At 46.5% G+C, this 21,705-nt stretch overlaps 1 protein-coding gene across 3 annotated transcripts in view; it reads right to left on the reverse strand.

Moving 5' to 3' along the window:
• OPCML (opioid binding protein/cell adhesion molecule like) overlaps positions 1 to 21,705 on the reverse strand; it is a 1,078,766-nt gene that overhangs the window by 493,234 nt on the left and 563,827 nt on the right. For all 3 annotated transcript variants that reach the window (XM_067751614.1, XM_067751616.1, XM_067751615.1), the window contains exon 2: positions 13,263 to 13,347. In XM_067751614.1, the coding sequence (XP_067607715.1) occupies positions 13,263 to 13,347 (85 nt within the window). The remainder of the gene's footprint in view (positions 1 to 13,262; positions 13,348 to 21,705) is intronic.

Raw genomic sequence — 21,705 nt, forward strand, 5'->3', positions numbered from 1 at the left:
TTGTTTAAGGGTCAATTGTACTAACAAACTGAATTCAACACGATATTAAAAGATTATATAGCATAAACAAGTGGAATGTATTAGTGGAGTACAAGGATGGTTGAATACATAAAAATCTATCAATGAATATACCATATTAGCAGGATGACTTTTTTTTAAATTAGTTAATTGATGGAGAAAAAGCATTTGACAAAATTCAACACCCTTTTGTGATAAAAACTCAATAAACTAGGAATAGAAACAAACTACATCAATGTGATAAAGGCCATATATGAAATACCCATATCTAATATCATACTCAATGTTGAAAAACTAAATATTTCATTCTAATGTCAGGAACAAGGCAAGGATGCCTGCTTTCATCACTTCTATTTATACAGTACTAGAAGTCCTAGCCAGGGTAATTAGGCAAAAAAAAATCTAAAAGGTATCCAAATTGGAAAGAAGTAAAATAAAATTGGAAGAAGTAAAATCATATCTGTTTGCATATGACATAATCTTAAATTCAAGAACTCCTAAATTTTCCACAAGAAATTGTTAGAACTAATAAATGAATTCAGCAAAATTATAGAATAAAAAATCAATACATAAAAATCAGTTGTATTTCTATGCACTAGCAATGAACAATCCAAAAAGGAAATTAAGAGGAAATTCAATTTATAATAACATTAAAAATACTAGGAGTAAACTTAAACAAGGTGAAAGACTTGTACACTGGAAACTACAAAATGTTTCTGAAAGAAATTAAAGATAAAAATTAATGGAAAGACATCCCATGTTGATGGATTGAAAGGTTTAATATTATTAAGCTGTCAATATTACTTTAAGCTATCTACACCTTCAGTGCAATCCTTATTAACACTCCAGTGATTTTTTTTTGCAGAAATAGAAAACTTCATCCTAAAATGCATATGAAATCTCAAGGGATCCCAAATAGCTAAAACAATCTTGAAAAATAAAGCAAAAAGTCTCACACTCCTGATTTCAAAGCCTGCTATAAAGCTGCAGTAATCAAAACAGTATGGTTCTGGCATAAAGACAGACATAGACCAATGGAATAGAATAGAGATCACAGAAATCAACCAGGTATATATGTTCAAATGAATTTCAAAACGAGTGAGAAGCCCAATGAGGAAAAGATAAGCACCGTTCAACAAACGGTGCTGGGAAAACTGCATATCCACATGCAATAAAATTAACTTGGACTCTTTTCCTTACACCATATACAAAAACTAACTCAAAAAGGAACAAAGACCTAAACATAAGGGTTAAAACATAAAACTCTTCAAAGAAAAAATAGGGAAGAAGCTTCATGACATTGGATTTGGCACTGATTTCTTGGATAGGACACCAAAAGCATAAACAACAAAAGAAAAAACTGATAAAATGGACTACCTCACAATTAAAAATGTGTGTGCCTCAAAAGACATTATCACCAGAGTGAAAAGGCAATCCACAGATAGAACACATGTGCAAATCATATCTAATAAAATATTAATATTCAGACTATATCAAGAGTTCTTATAACTCAACAACACAAAAGACTAACAGCCTGATTAAATATGGACAATCAATTGAATAGACATTTCTCTAAAGAACATACATAAACAGGCATTAAAGCACATCACTAATCATTAGGAAAATGCAAATCAAAACCACAATGAGATAAAACACTTCACATCCATTAATATGGCTATTATAAAAAAATTTGAAAATAACAAGTGTTGGCAAGGATGTAGAGAAATTGGAACCCTTATGCATTGCTGAAGGGGATGTAAAATGGTGCAGCCACTATGGAAAATGGTATGGTGGTTCCTCAAAATTATACAGAATTACCACATGATCCATTTCTAGGTATACAAAATCCCATTTCTGGGAATATACCAAAAGAATTGAAAGCAGGTATTTGAACAGGTATTTGTACATCCATGTTCATAGCAGTGTTATTCATAGTAGCAACCCAAGTGTCCATTGACAAATAAATGAATAAATGGTGGTATAAGCTTACAGTGGAATATGTTTCAGCCTTAAGAAGGAAGGAAATCCTGACACATGCTACACTGATGAACCTTGAAGACATTAAGCTAAGTGAAATAGGGTAGCCATAAAAGGACAAATACTGTATGATCCCACGTTTATGAGGTCTCTAGTGCATTCAAATTCATAGAGACAGAAAGTAGAATGGTGGTTGCCAGAGGCAATGGGGAGGGGAAGGATGGGGTGTTAGTGTTTAATGGGAACAGAGTTTCAGTTTAGAAAAAATGATAAAGGGTCTGGAGACGGACGGCTGCTGCACATAACGTGAATGTATTCAATGGCACAGAACTGTATACTTAAAAGTGGTTAAAATGGTAAATTTCATGTCATGCACATTTGACCACAAAAAAAGAAAGGGCATAGAGGAACTCTTTGAGGGTGATAAAAAATATTCTATACCTTTCAGAGCGGCGGTTACATGGTTGAATGTGAATGCCCCAGTCTGTCTAAGGGGACACAGAATATAGTGCATTCTATGTAAATGCCCTCCTCCTCTCCTCCCTCTTCTCCCTCTCTCTCCTTTCTCCCCCACTTCCTGATCTATGGGCCCTTTATTCTGCTAATATATTCACTAGATGTGAGTGTTTAAAGAGGAGACTCTGGTATTAATTCAACTTTATAATTTCCACGCCACTTAGAACAGGGCTTGGCATAGAGAAGTCAATAAAAGCTGGTTGTTTAAATTGTGAATTCAGTAACTTACAGTTTTTAAAACATTAATGCTACTGTTTATCATGAACTTGCTACATCGGACTTTAAGCTCTTACAAACTTGATGCCATGTATTCCTCCCCAACCACCCAGCGAAGTGAGCATATAGCGACCCAACCCTTTCTTTCTAAATCAGGAAATTGAGGCTTAGAGAAACTTGTTCACTTGTCTGACCACGTTCAGCCAGTAAGTACCAGAGCTGGGATTTGAACAGTCTTCTTGACTGCAAAGTCTGTGTCTTAACCCCTTGACAGGGGTTATACTTTATCTTACATTTCACTAAGCATCCATTGAATAGCCAGTTGTAAACTAAGCATGTAATCAAGAGGCTCCTGTAAACTGTTCCCACCGCACAGGTACAGCATGGTACACGCTCCCAAGATGTACTCAACGACCTCACAGTGAGGGCTCATCACAGAAACCACCGCATTTCACACGGCCAAGGAAACGAGTCCACAAATCCCTTCATCCTGAGATGCCCTCTGCAATTTTAGAAGACTGCTCTCATTGATTTGTTTCCATTCCCTAGAGTTTGCAGATGTACTTCCAGAATATGCCATCCCCTATTTTGTAACCTTAATAAAAAGGGAGGAGGCCGGTATGCCTCCCTTGGCACTGCTCAGCATCTCCTGGCAGTGGCTTTAAGAATAGTGTGAAATTCACAAATACTGCAATTATAATAAGCGGGAGGAGACAGGACAAGTTAAATACCAACTATCTAGGGAGCGATCATTATCTCAACTAGGACTCAAATGCCAGAATCTCTGGCTGTAATGTCAGTGACTTCCCAACTGCTTAAAAATGGGTGAGAATATCTTCATTAGAGAAAGCAGGGGTGTGTGTGCGTGTGCATGTGTGTGTTTATGTGTGTGAGAGAGAAGGAGGGGGACACACGGAGAGATAGAGATAAAGGACACACATCTATCTTTTCAACAAATTTGGAGCGCCCACCACGCGTTAGGTGTTGTACTGGACGCTGGGACACAAAGATGGAGAGGAGGCATTAATGCATTTAACAAAAGGCATGGAAGCAGTGCAAACAGCAGCAGGGAGAGGGGTATTTTTAGGGATGGCCCAGAAAGCACAGGACAGCACAAATATGAACCCCATTATTCCCTCCTCCTACACAGGTGCCTCACGGTCACGTATGTGAACGTGAGCATGGCCTCTCCAATAACACACCTGACACATTTCCTTGTGAAACACATGCTGGCTTTTTTTTTTTTTTTTTTTAATCCATCATGGTGAGTTCCAAACAGCAAGAAAGAATCCCTATGTTGTGATGGCTTCAGTTGTGATCAAGCCCAGTCAAGGTGGACGATATCTGACTGGGCAGCCCAGATACCTAATGACGAAGAATAAATGGTTTAATGGCAGAGGAGCAAGTGTGACTTGACTGACCCTCACCTGCTGGCTGCACATGAGGCGGTCTCCTAAAGGGACATTCCGGTGGGCAGGCAAAGATTAAGCTCTGGAAAGTCCATGAACCCGGAGGTCGAGAGGAGTGGCGTAAAGGGTGGAGCTGGGCTCTTGGAGAAGAGGTTCTTACAGAACAAGGTGGGACTCCGGATCACCCAGGTCCAACACAGAGGGGCAGGACAGGGACTAGGGTTCAGTGACAAGAAGGGGGGTCTCCGGCTGCAGGGAAGGTGGGAACCAAGGGTCAGAAAGAGCCCAGTTCCAGCAGCAAGACAGAACCTGAGCCCCAGACTGCTTGACTTAGGGTGGACGCTGCAAGCCTGTGCATGTGCGGTCCCGTGATCCAGTCAGGGGTGGAGAAGACATCTGCACAGCAGAGCCTGGCGGGTGGGACACGGTCACTTCCTTCCCCCTCTCCTTCCTCTACCTTGGAGTCAGGGACGCCACCTTAGGCTACTTTGTCCTCACCTGTGCAGAGCCTTTGTCTTCCTTCAACTCTTCCTGATGCCTTGGGAAAGTCTCTCTCCTCTTTGCTTTCAATTTTTGTCTTTCGTTTCCTTAATCTGTCTTCCTTGCTTATTAATACTTATGAAACTATCCCGAATCATTAGCAAGGAGGCAAATGCACACTTGAATCAAATAAAACGGAAGCCCTGCATCTTAAAATTAAATTTGGCAACAACAGAAACAATAATAATAGACTCTAAAACTTTTGAAAGTACTCAGAAATGTCTTTGGGAAAATGTTTCCATATTATCTTCCTGTAATTATGCCTACTTTTCTTTAGCACCGGCATTTGCGATAAATAGAAAATTATAGTATTCGGTTTTTTCCCTCTTTTGCGTAATTACTTCTTCTACAACAACATTGTTTTCTATTATTCTTCATTGCCGGTCTATAGAATTTTGGGTAATTATGAGTTAAATTATCTTCTGTAGGCTAGCCAGAAAAGTTAACAACCACTTAAAACATGCTGTATTTCTATTATGCAATGGAAACTCGATTAATCGAGATGCCATAAATCTTCAGACCCAGTGGAAATGTTTAATATTCAAAACTAAGTTTTAAAAATTGTATTGATCAGCACTCTTATGGAAGCCAGGTCAAGTCCTTCAGCATATCTTTGATTTAAGCAAAACGTACCATCTCCAGGGAAGAGGAAGCCACAAGGGGTCAGGCAGCTTCCTGTAGAGTAGGAGTCAACCGCAAGGTAAGCAAGAGGGTCTGTGCCTGCTGTTGCCACAAGCTTGACAGTTTAAACTAAAACATAAGCATAAAGATGGGGAGAGGGGATTACGGAATGACTTGGATTTTAGGATTTAAAACCACACGGCTTCTCATCTTTCCATCCTTCCATGCGGATCACTCGATGCCTTACAGCCCTCCGAGAAACGTTTTGGCGCTGGCGTCCTTGTCATCATTTACCTGCTGGCTTTGTCTTGTCTGCAGGGTCCTTGGAGATACTGCACGTGCTGTGAGAGGTCACACACACACCCGGAGGGCGCAGCATTTAGGACAGGGTCAAAGCTAGGGGCACTGTGATCTTCCGACAGCGCACACGGTGGGCAGGACCCTCCCGAGGCTTCACTTTGTTCGAGGTTCGCAGGTGCATGATTTCCGGCCCCAAGAGACAGAGCAGCATTTGCTGGCGTGCAAGTGAGGGGTGTGAAGCACTGCTCAGGGCAGGACAGCAGACAGCTACAGCCCTCAACCCACTGCGGATTTCCTGACCTTTGCTCAAATACAGGTCCCAGGAACAGAGAGGGGGCGTTTGTTTTTTCTGCTTGCAGCTCATGGAAACCTTCTCTGTACTCTCTATCTGGGAGGGGGTACTACAAAACTCGGAAGAAGAAAAACAGGCATTCTAAGGACAAATGCAGACTCTGACACATAATAACCACGTGATCAAAAGGCAAGCGTCTTAACTTTCTAAACCTCAGTCTCCTAGTCTATTAGCTGGGGATCATATGGGAACAAAATTCGCCACCCCACAATGTTTCTGGCATGTGGATTATGTCAAGCTGAAAACAGTCAAGGCCCAGAAGACTCAGGAAGAAACTCTGCCATTCTGCCAAACTGCCTGAAGAATCTACAGATAGAGGGCCTGTTACAGGAATAGAGCATCACAAGAGATGTCTGCCAGGTGTGGTGGGGAAACTCCCAGAGATCAGAGCCCATTCTGTGTCCATCTCTGCCTGGCCCAGCAAACATTTGTTTACCAAACATTTGCTTTGCCATCTCCATGTGAATTGCATTCCTCCACTTAGAAGTCCCAAACCTCTACCCCCAACACCCTCTTTTCTCTTCAGCTGAAGATGGTATTTAGGGTGAGGGTTTTGGCCATTTTGTTGAGTTATTCAGTTCTCCTGGGTCTCTTCCATATATACAAGTTATTAAACTTTTGTTTGATTTCATCCTGTTCATCTGTCTCAGTTAAATTTAATTCTTAGACTAGCCAGAAGACCCTGGAAGGGTAGAAGAAAATGCCTTCCTCCCTGACAGGACCATAATATTCTGAAAATTACATGAAACAATAAGTAACTGTCCTGGAACCTGACAGTCAATCACGGATAATAGAGTTTATGTGTTTAAACCTCTGCCCCAATCCCGCCGCCCCGCAGATTTTATCGAAGGGTCTGTGGTGTGATCCGGTAGGAAAGGTGGCACCAGGCTCAAACACCTCCTTTCTCTAACCTTCTCTACCAAGGAAATGGCACACAGACAGAGGCAGGGTAAGTGCTGAGCTGCAGAAACATCACAACTTCAGTTTTCACATCTTAAAAAAGATGCACCAGGTGGTACCAGAAGTTCCAGGAAGGTGTCATTGCTGGGGGTGGGGAGGGACTTAGCGGGCAGCCTCCCCCCACAGCCATGCCACCTTCCTCCCCAACTCATCTGGACCCAACATCAGCAAAAGCATCTTCCTGCAGGGAAAATAATAAATAAATGAATGAACCTGAAATAGTCTGGGGCTGTCTTGAGCAGACTGAAAAAAAAAAAAAATTCAAGAAAGGTTAACACTTAGTTCCTAACTTAACGGGCAACGCACATTTCTGCCAGCCCTAAGCGTGTCACTCCATAATTCCCTCTTCTTACCTCAGGACTGTGAAGATGCTTCCCATTAATAACAACGTTAAAAGTCCTCCCTTGGGAAGGTCAGGTGGGACCTAGGTGGCCCCTCCTGTCCGCTGCATCTCACCGCTGGACCCCATCAGGTCTGGGACACACGCTGCTCAGTCCTGCTCATTCCAATCCCCCCCCCCCCCACACACACACACACCGCCAGAGGCAGCTGCACAGTAGGAAGACCAAGGGCACGGTCCCTTTTTAGAATGACAGGACTAAACTGAACCCAAGGGCCAAATTTGCTTAAAGGCCAAAAAATGAACAAAAGGGCTTACATAAGAGCTGTTAAGTTGCCTAGAGCAGGGGTCCGCAACCTCCAGACCGCAGACAGGTACGCGTCCATGGCCCGTTAGGAACTGGGCCGCATGGCAGGAGGTGAGCGGCGGGCGAGTGAGGGAAGCTTCATCTGTATTTACAGCCGCTCCCCATCGCTTGCATTACCGCCTGAGCTCCGCCTCCTGTCAGCAGTATGTATATGACGAGTTGTATAATTATTTCATTATATATTACAATGTAATAATAATAGAAATAAAGTACACAATAAATGTAATGCGCTTGAATCATCCCGAAATCATCCCCCCCCCCCCCCCAGTCTGTGGAATAATTGCCTTCCATGAAACTGGTCCCTGGTGCCAAAAAGGCTGGGGACCGCTGGTCTAGAGCAATGCAGAAAGTCACTGAGCATGTATCCTGACTGCTTTAAAACTCCTCCTCCCATCCCTGGCTCCGGCACGTGGCGGGTGGCATGTGTGCAGGGGAGGCAAACATATTCCTACCAATCAGTGACTTGACAGTGTCAGTCGAGCCAGTCAGGCCTGCTGACCCCCGCCGTTCCCAATCCAGGACACGCCAACTTCCCGGTCTGCCCCACTCGTTCCTTGCTCTGTGTCTCCTCTCGTCTACAGGAGGCAGGTCTCTGCAGGAACGCCCTCACTTCCAAGTCCGTTACTCTGCTGCTGCTAAGAAGACTCCCTTGGCTCTGCTGCCCCACTCCTGCCGTGCCCTCAGGGATGGTGAAACCTTCTGCATAGTTTCAGATCAGATGGGGACCGCTGGTGGGCTCAACTGTTCCCCGTGACAAGTGATTTCAGCAGAATTCAAGCCCCTCAGGCCTCCAAGGGCTCTAAGCGACCACCTGCCTCAATGGCCGGCACCATATTTTGAAGAAAATGAAACCCTGTAGCTGTGAGCACTTCCTCACTGCAGAGGTAACTCCATTGTAAGAGACTGAGCCCCTTTTTGATGGATTAAGGCATTCAGCCGAGACTTGTTACCTGAGTCCTCAGTAGGCGTGATGACGTCTGTACCCACACCTAGGACGTGGCCGCTGACCCCCCAGAAACTCACAGTCCAGCCACGCCCACTCATAGGTCACAAGTCCACGGTGTGTACCCGTCAGAACAAAGATCTACAGCAGGGGTTACCGGGACTCAGATGAGGGTGAATCCTGACCAGAGCAGGAAGCGGGATGCTGAATGGAACTGGGAAAGGACTAAGAATTCTAAAGGTCCGTATGGGGGCGGGGGGAGTGGGGATGAGAGAGGAAACTGGAAAGAATGGAGAGTATTACGGGTTGTCACTGGGGTTCTCTTTAGCTCCTGTAACAACCTGCATGTGTGTTTTGCTTTATAGCCAGCTGAATAATGCCATCCACTCATCTCCCAGATGCCACAGACGGAGCAGATACTGTTCCCAAGTGTACACAAAGGAAGTGAAGTGCTCAAAATCATGTAGCTAGTGAGGGATGGAGTAAGAATCAGACCCAGGTGAGTATTCAGGCCCCTGAGCCTGTTGTTCTTTCTCGGGCACTACGGCAGCTGTGAGTGGTAAGGTCCACGCACGCAAGTAGGGGACACGTAAGTGTGGGCAGGGCCACTGGAGACCAGCTCAGATGCTCTGGGTCAGGAAAGGACTCTGGGGCAGTGGTTCTTAGCATGAGAAATAGCGGAAGAGATCTTTAATACGTCCACACCTATGCCCAACTCCAGACATTTTGCTTTCATTGGTCTGGGATCCTGACTAGAACGTCTAAAAAGCATCTCAGGTAACTCCAGTGCAGCCCGGGTTAACAGTGCAGCTGGAGGGGCCCCGCAACGACTTGCGCGTGGTTCGGTGTCCGTGTCTCCATCTTCCCAGGCCAAGAGCGAAGCCTTTGCACTAATGCAAGTCCGTATTCAGGTTAGGCAACTTAAACGCTGAAATGCACATGCTGTGGCCTTGTTTGGATAACCTGGCGGCTAGTCTGAATTTTCTAATTTACACAGAAAGAAAAGCTGCCAATGGTGAGTGCAAAAGACAGAAAAACACCCAGGCCAACGACAGGACGCCGCCCCTGGGAGCCTGACGACCCCGGTAGCTTTGGCAACACCCTGCTGCTCAGCTTCTTCCTTGGTAGTAGTTAACCCTCAAAGACTTGGTTCCAAAGGGATTAGCTCACAATTCCAAATGAAAATGCACGGGAGTTCCTAAGCATAAGCCCAGATCAGCAAACCTGGATCAGCAAAACTGATTATCCTGCCATACTAAAAAAAATAAAAGGAAAAAAAAAACCCACCCAGGCTGCTGGTGGAAACTTTTCCCATTTAGTGGAACAATTAGAGCAACAACTCTCACCTCCACGCTACTGCACCCCCCTCAGAATGCTCGTGGACATGCATGATGCGGTCCCACTGAGGAACCAAAGTTCATTTAGAGAAGATTGAGGTCCAGGAAGGAAACACATCTGGTGAGATCGTCATGTAACTGAAATAGCCTAATAGACACCAGCTGACCACACTGAACATTCCGGGCTCCTTTCCTGACGCGGGCAATGATTCAGACACAGGACTTCTAGATACTTGTCATATCTAATCTAATGGAAAGGCACAGAACAGTTTGAACCCAACAGCAGATGACTGTCATCAAATGATTCTGGCCAAGAGGGCCCGTTTATAATAACGAATCCAAACCCGATTCACAGGAGCTATAATTCAGACACTGTGACTATCACCTTCATTTTCCACATCATCTCTCTTCCAAGAAGGCAAACAATTCCAGAGTCACGTAATCATTTCTACTTTTCAAGGGGCCCTGTGTAGTTATGAGGAAGATAATATGGCCTCATTTACATAAACTGAGTTTCATCCACATTCAGAACTTCAGCGTCGTCTCTGGCACCTCACTTCCCAGCATCCCTCAGTGCCGTCAAGGACCCAGCACCACACATCACGCCTCCGAGGAAGGAGAGCATCCTTTCCTAGGCTGGGCAACGTCTCACTGTGAATTTCAAAGGAGGACCCAGCTTCCTCCATTCTTTTGCTTCTCCTAGTCGGTCTCCGGCCTCCTACGCGACTTCATTCAAGATTTCGAAACAGGCTCGGGATACTTGGATCCAGGGCAGCCACGTTTGAAAAGACTTTCTGTGGCTGACGAGCCTGGCGATCATTCAGTTTTTTCAACGCCTTCTGAACGTTTGATGCATTCAGAACACTGAACTCCCGAACGCTGAATGCCCAAACGTGTACCTTTCGGGAGACTGAAGAGTGGCCACCGTTAAGGATTACAATTTTTAGAAGCAAAAAAAGAACCCAAAATGATACATCTAACTGGGGTTGAGGTCATGGACTTCCAGAGACGGGAAGCAGCGGACGCCCCCTCTGAGTCCTGACGAACAAGGTTTTCATTGAGACGGGCACACAGCTGTGGAACCAGGAAACCAAAGGGGCAGGGAAAACAGAAGGGGAGAGATGGAGACCCCCAGAGATCTGCAGGAGCTAGTTATGTTATTTTAAGAAACGCTGTGATAGTAGTGAAACTAGGACCTTAAAAATCAGGAAATAGTAAGAATTAAGCAATTAAAGCAAAGACAGAAAGATGAGAATGAACAGCATGGAAACATATATAAAAGGGAGGTATCTGATGAAAACAAAGCAAAACGTAATAAAAGAGAACATGAGAGGTAAAATAAAGAGGATAAAGAAGGATCAAAACGGGAACGACGCACTGAATTTCTCTATTTCGGGGCAAATTATACAGAAGTTGAGAGGCAAAATCAACATAAGACGCGCTTACTTTTTTTAAAAATAAAGCATGCCGTCAGGTAACAGATAACAGTTATCCTCAAATACGTAAGGCTCTTTTTTTTCTCCACAGAGGACAAAAAAGCAACTATTCAGCTTTCCCTTTTTTATTCCCATTCCCATTATGAAGCCCAGCTGCTACACATGAGAACTGAAGACCGTGAAAACAGGCCAGCAGCTAATTAAAAAAAGGCAGCTCAAAGCTGGCCCTCTGCTGGTGGAACTATCTTATTGCATCCCGTACAGCAGAAAGCGCCAGGTTTTAAGTTTCTGGTTTAACTTTCAGAGGCAAGAAGAGGACAGAGGATTTTGGAAAGTTCAGCACTGAGGCCTTATTCAATGCTGGGCCTCTCTGTCCCTGGTAATAGTTTGGAGGATGAAGAGAGGTGCGTGGCAGCATCAAAATCCCTTCACACCTACCACCATTTCCCCACATTTCCTTAGTTAACATGCACTGTAGCCAGGCTGCTACTCCTCTCTTTGAGCAGACTGGCCCTCTGCACATGTGCCTCTCAGGGCATGGATCCCCAGGATTTCTCTAAGGCAAGGAAGTAGGCATTTTACGTTCCCTCTAGTCTGGGACCGGCTGAGGGGTGCCCACATGCCCAGAGGGTTTCCCTCCTGCTGTCTAGAGAGGAGGTCTGTCTCCATCCTCTGTTTTCTCTCTCCTCCTGGGTGCCCCATGCACCAGCAGACAGACAAGGCTCTTGTCCTCAAGCTCAAAAGAAGACTCAACTGAGGACCACCTTCCAAGTGGCAAGAATCAACCCTAATGCCTGGGCTTAGCTAGGAAGCGCAGGAGGCAGGAGCCTTTCTTTCCTTCCCCAGGGAGAGGCTTGTCCAGATGGAGAGGGTTCAACCAAGGAAGTCAAGGGACGAACAGGAAGGCAGCCCCACCCTCATGCATTCCTTGGAGAAGCCAGGCTTCCTGGTTGCAGAACCCGGGGCACGATGTTTTATTTCCACCGTAACCATCAAAGTCACAGACAGGGCAAATGCATTCACCCTGTGTACACTGTGAGCAGAGTTAAGCTGGGATGTCCCTGAATCGGTCTCCGAGGGCCAGAACTGCCTCATTAAAGGGATAAAAGATGGTATGTGCTGAGCTGGTGGAAAGTGATGGCTGCATTTTTATTAAAGTCTCTGCCGCAGCAGGCCTGGTCCCCAAAGGTTCATATTCCGAGAAGCTCCACCCCTCCGCCTGGAGCATGTAAGTGATTCTCTGTAACTCATTAAGGTAAAACAAAAAGCTTTCCGTACTGTGCTTTTCACATAGGAGTGTTGTTGCATAAAAGCGACATGTTTCCTCTCCCTGGCCTGAGCCTGCAAAGATAAAACTGCCCTCATAATTTATAATTGGGGCCCCAGGAGCACCACACCGGGTTGGCGAGGATGCCTGCCTCTTAAGCAAACCCATAAAAGGCCACACGGCCCAGCAACAGCAATTCCAGAGCCTGAAATTTCAGGTATCTCTCCGACAGAGACCAGCCAGCCCATTGGGAGGACTACCCTGCCTCATCACATACCTTCCGGACTGTAAGACAGCCACCAGGGTACCAGTGATCTTGGGCTAAAAACCCCCAGTATATGTCAATGCCAGGGCTCTCATCCCGGGGCCAAGGCAAAAGTGAGTCTAGCCACGTCATGGCCTCACAGATAAATGGAGCTCCAAGCATGGACTCAGGGCTCACTCCTAAGATCCGGAACCAGAAAAGCCACAGCAAATGACAAAGCTGTCCAGGAGAATGGGTGCCAGCTGCCACAGAACGCCAAGTGGGCACCTCTTGGGCCTGCAAAAGGCCCTCTCCCACGCTCCAATCCCCCACGCAAGTCTCCGGTTCTCTCGCTCGCCCCTTCCCACAGAATCACATCAGAGGGGCTCTCAGGCCCCCGCCGAAGAACAGCTCCCTACCTGAGGGTGGCGCTCTCCCCCTGCCGGACCGTCACGTTGTCCATCGCTTTGGGGAAGGTGGCATCTCCGCTGCGCACGGGCACTCCTGTGGGTACAAGGAACAGCAGCCTGAGAGACACGACCACGAGGCACTTCCAGGGCAGGAACAGGTACCCACAGACCCCCATCCTCGACGGCCACAACTTCCCAGAACTCCGGCAGCCGCTCGGTCCTCGTCCCCCGCCCCGCACACCGGCGGGTCTCAGGCAGCCGCGTGGGGAGGGAGGAAAGGGCTGGAACGAGCCAGAAGCAGAGAGGGGGAAGCAGAAGCGGAGTCCAGGCTCTCCCGACTCTAATGATTCTTCCTCAAATCCTGCCTCAGCTTTCCAGCCTGGCAGAACCAGAAGCCCCCTCCTGCATCCAAAAAGAGCTTTCTCGACGCTCCCCTGGGGAGGAGGGAGGCGGCCGGGAAGGGAGAGGAAGGAGGAAGGTGCAGGGATGAAGGTCACGGATTGCTCTTTCTCTGCCTCTCTCCGAGATGCTACTTTAACATTCAGTTGGGCACGTCCTGCCGAGGTCTGGCATCAAAAGTTTATAACCCAAAGAAGCCAGGCAAGTGTCTCTGACATAAAGGAGATGTCATAAAAAGCTGCCGCTTCAAGGAGAGGAGAGAATGTTTTATTAGATCACACATATGTACAGTTGTATTTAGAAACCAGCCCGAGTCTCCAATCTGGAACGCAAAGGCGGTAAAAAGTTCCACCGCGGGGACCCGCGGCCGCCGCCGAGCCCGAGGATCCTCCTGTGCGGTGGGTGCCTGGCGTCCTCGCCGCAGCCCGCGCGGCGACTGGCGGCCAGCCCGGCCCGCGGAGCGCCGGCGGCGCAGGCTCGGGGCCCACGGGGAGCTGGCGGACGCCGCGCCCGCCTCTCCGGGGACGCGGCGCGGGGCGCGGGGACGCGCGGACGCCACGCTCAGCGGCCGCCCCCGGCCTCCGCGCCGCCGGCCTCCCGGGAGCAGCTCCAACACGCGCGGGCCCAGACCGCCGCGGTTGTCATGGCAGCAGCTCCATCACTGACCGCAGCTCTCCGCTGGGCCGGCGCAGAGCGAGCTGGCGGACCGCGCGCCACGCGGCGGGCGCTGGGCGCGGGCGCACACCGTAACCCCAGCCGCGCCGCCCACTCGCGCCGGGAGCCGCGCGTGTCGGGCCGCCACGTCCCCCGCTCTTCTCTCCCCCGACACGGCGCCTGCCCGGGAAAGCCGCGCCCCTCTCGGCTGCTTCTCTGCGTGCGGGCGGGAGGGGAGGGCACGAGAGGGAGCTCGGGACCGCAGCAAACTGGAAACTGACTCGCACCTTCCTTCCCCGGATGCCGGATGCCAAGGCAGAAGTTGCCAAACCCCGCCCTGGAGAGCTCAACTAGGTTTCCCACGCCGGGATTCTGACCCCGTGTGCGCGTCCACCGCTCGGCAGCCCCTCTCCACGTGGCCGAGCTACAGTCCCATCCCAGGCAGAGCTCTCCTAGGCCTTGGCGAGAAGGTGGAGCGCTTTCTCCTCTGGTGACCCACCTTGGAAATACTCCTGGCCCTTGAGTTGAGCGCTCTCGCTCTCCAGCTGGCAAATCAGAATTTCTTCCTACTGCGCCACGAGCAAAATCGTCCCTGTTCTACTCCACGCTTATTACCCAAGTATCTTATTGTAAAAATGCAAAAACTGGGAAAAACACGTAGAGATCCTAAAAAGTAATAAGACTGATTCTTATAAAATCCATCTGTGGCTTTATGATCACGACATAAAGTGGCACCATCGCCGTGTCCGGAGGGGACCTGGTGATAAGGCATTCTTAGAGCCCAGCCTGTCAGTTTGGAGTATGGAGGCATTTCCTTTGGTTAAGAACTGAAAATCTCAGGCTTTCCTTGGGCCTGTCAAGAGGCTTTCTTTCGGCTCCCCCTGACAAAAGCCATCCCTTATTATGTGGCTTCTGCCCTTGTATCATAATTTAATAGTTGCTACATGCATTTGCTTTACTGCATTCCTTCTCAAATCCTTTTGTAAAATTAGCCTGGGCTCTGAGCAACTGGTGCAATGAAGTGTAATTCAAAAATAAGCTTTAAACTTACACCATTAATTGTGTTCGTTGCTGAAGGGCACAAAAGTGTGCTACCTGTTCTCAGTTATAAAAGCTGGGCACAAATAAATACTGTACTACTATATACTATACTATGATAAATACTGTAATATAAATAAATACTGCCCATCCCCTGCCCCCTGTAAAAAGAGAACCACATACATCTTAGGTCTAAAGTTTTTAATTAGAGCATCGTACCTCAGGAAGAAAGAGTACTTGTCACTAGTTACGCCAGCTGTTTTATAAGTTTTATTAATAGAGTGAAAGTACGTGGCCTCCCCTTCCCAGAATGCAGACATTAATAATGCAGGGACGAGCAGCACACTCTCCAGTGAGCTTCTGGCTGAGAGGGTCATGATGCTGGGAGGAGAGGCAAGGCCTCAGAGAGCAGCCAGACAACTTATTTTGGGATCACCCACCAGTTTTCATGACACACATCTTTCCTTAAGACCTGGGTTTTCTGTATACACATTGTACATAATCCTCTAAACTCCGAGATGCTCCTGTCCACCATGAACAGCCTGGAAGGACTTTTTTAGTGCTTTAATCTGTGCAAAGCTGAGAACTGGGGCTGGGCTTATGAATTTCTTCAGTGACAGAGTCTGTCTCGTGAACACCAAGGATGGGAGCCGTGGGGATGGGTCAGGCTGCCGTACAAGCCACGCAGCTCCTGCTGCTTGGTTGCCGGGCACACGGGTGACACGGCCGACTCACGCACCTGCTGGTTCTAGGGCTTCTCAGGAGGTGCAGGTGGGCTGTGGCCAAAGGCTGAATCAGCCCATGAAGGATTACTTGAGATGCAAGGAGTTACTGGAGAAGAAAGGAAAGCAGGAAAGAACATGAGATTCCGGGTGGGAGGAGAACAGGCAGGGCAAGAAGAGAGGCAGAGATAGGATGAAGCGAGGCATTATATATTCTTAATAACATGTAACAAATCCTGCCCTTGGGAAAAGGATAAACTTTTTATTTTTGCAGGGCTGACTTCCCCCCCCCCCCCCAGGTATCCGGAGTCCTAGAGAATGGGCCATTATCTTTCTCTTCTGTAAGTCGGCTTCCTGGTTCAATATTTGTGGATGAATACATGAACTTAAGGGCTAGGGAATCAGAGAAATAACTACAGAGGTCTGATTTTTGTGTGAATCTATGCCTGTCTACAGTTTGGTGGGGGAGATTTCATTCATCTGTAAGGCATTGCTAGGGACCAGTATATCCATTTAGAGACTGGAAGGCCAAACCAGATTGAAATGGGAAAGTTAAAAGGGGGTGAGCTTTGCAATGGACAATGAACAAGAAGTTTATAGCAGGAGGTTTCTATGAAATTCTTGACTGAGTACTATGATAGGGAAACCCCCGGTTAAACCTCTTTTGGGTATTTGATGACACATATGAAGACAAATTAAATGAGGACGGATTAGAGCACTAAGCGTATTGCTTCTGCAGTTGGATTGTCCAATCAGATACTGACTCCTTGATCCTTCAGCTGTGTGACTGGTATCTAATAATATCCGTCTCACCTATTTCATAGGGTTTTGGGGTTTTGTGAAACGTCCCCAAGATTATGTTGTAAGGTCTGGTGAGATGGCAGACATGGAAAAAACTGTCTTGAAAGAAGAGTTCATTCCTTGGCATTCCCCAGAGGAGGGGGCACACCACACTATGCAGGGCCACATGAGAGAGGAAGCAGAAAGGACAAGGAGAAAGCAAGGTCCAGAGAACTGATGGTGGTTTCCAGGAGAAGGAATTGGCAAGGTGGGGAGGGCAAGCTTGAGCAGACTTAGGGTTGGAGTTTTTGAATAACTGTGGCAGGCCCGGACTCTGGATGTGGTCTCTAGTTGTCCAGTACCTGGCCCTGGGGTGACTCAGGGCAGGGGACACATTGGCTTGGCGCGTGACAATTGGGTAGAGGAAATGGTTAGGGATGTGGGCTCTTACTGGGTTGGTCTGCATATGAAGGACGTGCTGAAGGCAAGTTGTTTGCTATCTCTAGAAATTAGCTATAGCCCTGGGAGAGACAGTCTCTCCAGAATTTGCAAGCCTCCAAGATGTCAAAGCATCTTAAAATACAGAATAGAAAACCTAAAAACTTGATTAATACAGGGTGACAATTAATGAGATAATTGCCAAAGGACTCGGCACAGTGGAAGCGCTTAGTAATCATAAATTATGACTATATAGCAAAACCCCCACTTTCCAGTGATTACAACTTGTGACGTGTAAAAAGTCACAAATGAAAGGATGTAAATGCCCTATGTGCCAACTAAGGCTCCGATCCAGACCTACAGACGTCTAGATATTTAGGGCGATTTGTAATAGAAAATGCAAGTTGGATCCAGTGCAATGTAGTAGTTTTAGGAAACGTAAAGCAGGGAGGTTACCTGATCTGATGAGCTTTAAAATATCACTTTGTCGTGAAGAGAAGGAGTTGCAAGGGCACAGAGTGGGATTCAGGGAGAGCGTTGGGAGCAGAAGAGGGAAGAAATGATGTCGGTGACCATGGTGATGGAGAAACAGGGAAAGGTAAGGGGCGTATTGTGGAAGTACAGTAGTCAGGGCTTCCTGAGGGTCTGGATGTTGGGATTGAGAAAAAGAAGGGGTTGAGTCTGGGGTGGCACAATTCCCTGTGATGAGGCTGAGTCCAGAAGAAATAGGTTTAGAGAGGCAGAGGTTGAAGGAGTGAGTGAAGCGCTGTAGGAGACCGTCAAGTGGAGCCGTGGGCTGGCAGCAGGAGGAAGCAGGCTGAAGCCGCAGCAGAGCACTGAAGACAGCCCTAGCAGCTCACCTAGGCTCACTGTTAAAGGGAAAACGGTGATAAACGTCTTTCTCTTTCTGCTCTGCGTGTGTGGCGAGGAGATGTTATCCATGGAACCCTCCCTCCAGATCTAGAGGCCCCTCTGCCTTTGTTTGTAAATTAGAAATAAACCCCATCAGTATAAACTTTAGAACCTAAGCTGTTCTGAAGTTTAGTGATTCCACTGTTTTCAGTTTGTCTCTTAATATACTTCCTCTGCTTGGCCGTATCTTAGCTTTTGACAGTAGATTCTAAAATTGTTTGGGGATGAGACTGTGAATTATATCGGTATGGTTTTTAAAAAATGCTACTCACTTACCCTTAATGAATCCAGGGGGCCCAGGTTTAAGTCCCTGTTTCTGCTGTAACTTACCAGCTATGATATAGTTCAATCAAAAGCCCTTGTTTTATTGGGTAGTGGGTCAGACCAGAACTTGGACACTGGAGTCCACCTGAATCCCACCTCTAAAACCTACTTCAGGGTGATTTTATACAATATCCTTAACTTTGATAATCCTTAGTTTCCCCATCTGTAAATAGAGGCAATGATAGTAATGAATGTGTACAGTATTTTTGAGTGTTAAATGAAATACAAGTTGTCAGCACCCTGCTGGGCCCTCCGTAAGGACCCAATAAATGTTTTCTGATTACCTAGAGGAAGAGACCTAATTCCCCCCACCATCATAGGTTTTTTTCTCTGAAGTGGCTCTGGGGGCAGATAAGCTGTACAGAGCAGGGCAGGCAAATTTCCAAGTTGTCCAGAGGTTGTGTGTGTGTGTGTGTGTGTGTGTGTGTGTGTGTGTGTGTGTGTGCGCGCGCAATATGGGAAACTGAACAGGTCTCTCTCTAATTTTAAAGAGCCAGTTTTAGAACCAGAAGTCACCTAAGGATCAAAGTGGTTGTTAAAGTGGTTTCCGTGTACCATGGAGAGGCTGCCTAGATGAGGTTGGCTATGGGGAACTCTGGATCCAACAGAAATATCTGAATTTATCTAATGAAATTTATATCCAGTTGTAAAAGCAATTTCAAACTGTGTGTTATTTATAAATAAGGAAAACTTACAGCTTGTGTTTATCTGAGAGAAGATTGTACCCAGCTGCTCTGTGTGTGCATTAGAAAGAAATAAAATAAGAAGCCTGTGCATGATGCATATTTATATTCCAGAAACCGACCTAAATCAGGAGGACCCAGTGGGGCGGGACAATTGAGTAGGCATCGTGGTTTAGCTGGGGGATATTGTCTGTCTTGGGCCCTCAGGACCTGCAGGTATTACCAGCTAGAAATGTTTGCTAGTGAATAGAGAGGTAAGAATTCAAAATGAACTGAACCAAAATCCTTCAGTTTTTAGGCTCAAGGAAGTTCCAAGACATGGAAACACATACCAGAATGTAATACTTGAGATGAGACACAAGTTCTGTTCAAAATAAAACTCAAAGCCACCCCTGTACAATAACTGCCTACAAGAGCAGTGCTAAAAAGGAATGAGGGACTTCATTTCTCTTTGTCTTTTTGCACTCTTGATAACCGAGCCAAATATATATGTTTTTTTAAAATTGAGGTATAATCGACATATAAAGCTATGTTAGTTTCAGGTGTACACATAATGATTTGATATTTGTATATATTGCAAAATGATCTCCACAGTAAGTCTGGTTAACATCTGTCCCTACATAGTTACCATGTTTTTTCTTATGATGAGGACTTTTGAGGCAAATAGTTGTTCAGTGGTTTTCCTAGTCCACTGCTGACCTGAGTCCAGACTTCAGGTCAGTGGAATCTTGCTCTGCCCCCCCCTTCCATCATTGACCAAATCACACCCTCTCTGTCAGGCCCCATGTGCTCGGGCCAGTGAGAAGCACCGATAGGGGGCAGCAATTAAAATCCATGCTTTGCATCCCAGCCCTGCCTCTTGTAACTCTGTGATCTGGGGCACATTTCTTATCTTCTCTGAGTCTGTATGTTCTCATCTGTAAACAGGGTTAACAGGGGCATCTTGGCAAGTCTGCCCTGAGAATTAAGACAGCTCACTCCTCTTGCCATGCCTGGCACAGTGACCGCTATCAATGAACATAAAATTCCTCTTCTCTGCTCTATTCCAAAATAACTGAAATTGACCAAAACAAACAAAACTGCAATAGAAAGGAAACAAAACATAAGGCACACACGATTCGCTTTGTAAAAAAATACAGAGGCGATATTCCCCAAGACCAAAGAAGTGATCCACCGATGGCCTACAATCCAGTTGCTGTAACATCAGCCTCCTTACCCTACACCCTGCCCTTCTTAGTGTCGTGCACGTGCCTGCATGTAACTGTCTCTCTCGCGCTAGTATTGCAGGGTCCCTGAGAGCAGGTACTTCTTCTGCTCATCCCTGATTCCTCTGCCATGGACTAGAGCCTGGCATGGAGTAAATACCAGAAAATATCTGCTGCACGAGAGAACTGATGTCCACTCTCCACGATCTGTAGAATGTCAGTGAAGCCGACAGCCGAGAATGTGCTTCTTCCCATTCTCATTTCCTCCCTGGCCCCCAAACTCCTCAATGGTGGGACATCATGAGGCACCAACATCAACTGCACTGAACATCTCCTTCTAGAAAACCTGGAGGCTCCTGCAAAGAGACCAGTTTCCACAAACCATACAATAAAATCCGCCTCATTGCTTTATAGCCACACCACATATAGTTCTATAAATCAAATGACAAAAAAACCTTTATATTGAAACCTACAAGCCATAAAATGTGTTTTTTTAAATGCTCAGTAGGAGTTATTACAGTCTACCCCTCCAGAGTCTCATTACAGCTTCCACTATGACAGGCGGAAAGTGGATCATTCCACCTGAGAACCAGGGTGTGGAGGAGAGAGTGCCCGTCAGGAGCCAACCTGCCTGGCTCTAAACCTGGACTTGCCACCCAGGACCATGTGGGCAAAGGACCAGACTTCTCTGAGCCCAAGTTTACTCATTGGTTAGATTAGCAACACTGTGCTTTTTCTTCCTTTGAAGAACTGAACAAGTTGTATATGAGACCCCAGCAGAGGGCTCAGCACACAGGACGTGTGCTCTGATGCTTCACCTGCCCTCTCTCCCCTTCCTGCTAAAGTAAATCTGAACTCCCTAGGTCTTAGAGAGGATCTAGGACTTGCATTTTATATTATATGTTGATTACTTGAAATCTTATCTCGTTTGCCAAGCTTTAAAAAATATATTGTTCATTTATTTTGTTGACTAATTCGTTCAATCTTTCTCTTTTTTTTCTGACGAAGACTCATTGAATATATAGGCAGTTTGCTGGGCTGGGGGATACAGAGAACATGATATATCACCTGCCTACAAGGCGTTTATAAGTTAGTAGGGCAAATGAATCAGATATTGGAATACAATATGGTAAGATTTAAAATAAAAACATGCAAGGATGCTACAACATCTCAGAGTTGGACCATCTAAATTAGGTGAGGATTCTTGGAAAGCTACTCAAAGGAAGTGACTCTTAAGAGCATCTTTAAAGACTGAGAGTAATTTAGGCTGCTGCTGGGTTTCTGATGTTGGCTACTG

The sequence above is a fragment of the Pseudorca crassidens genome, chromosome 9, assembly GCF_039906515.1.
Source record: "Pseudorca crassidens isolate mPseCra1 chromosome 9, mPseCra1.hap1, whole genome shotgun sequence".
NCBI lineage: Eukaryota > Metazoa > Chordata > Mammalia > Artiodactyla > Delphinidae > Pseudorca > Pseudorca crassidens.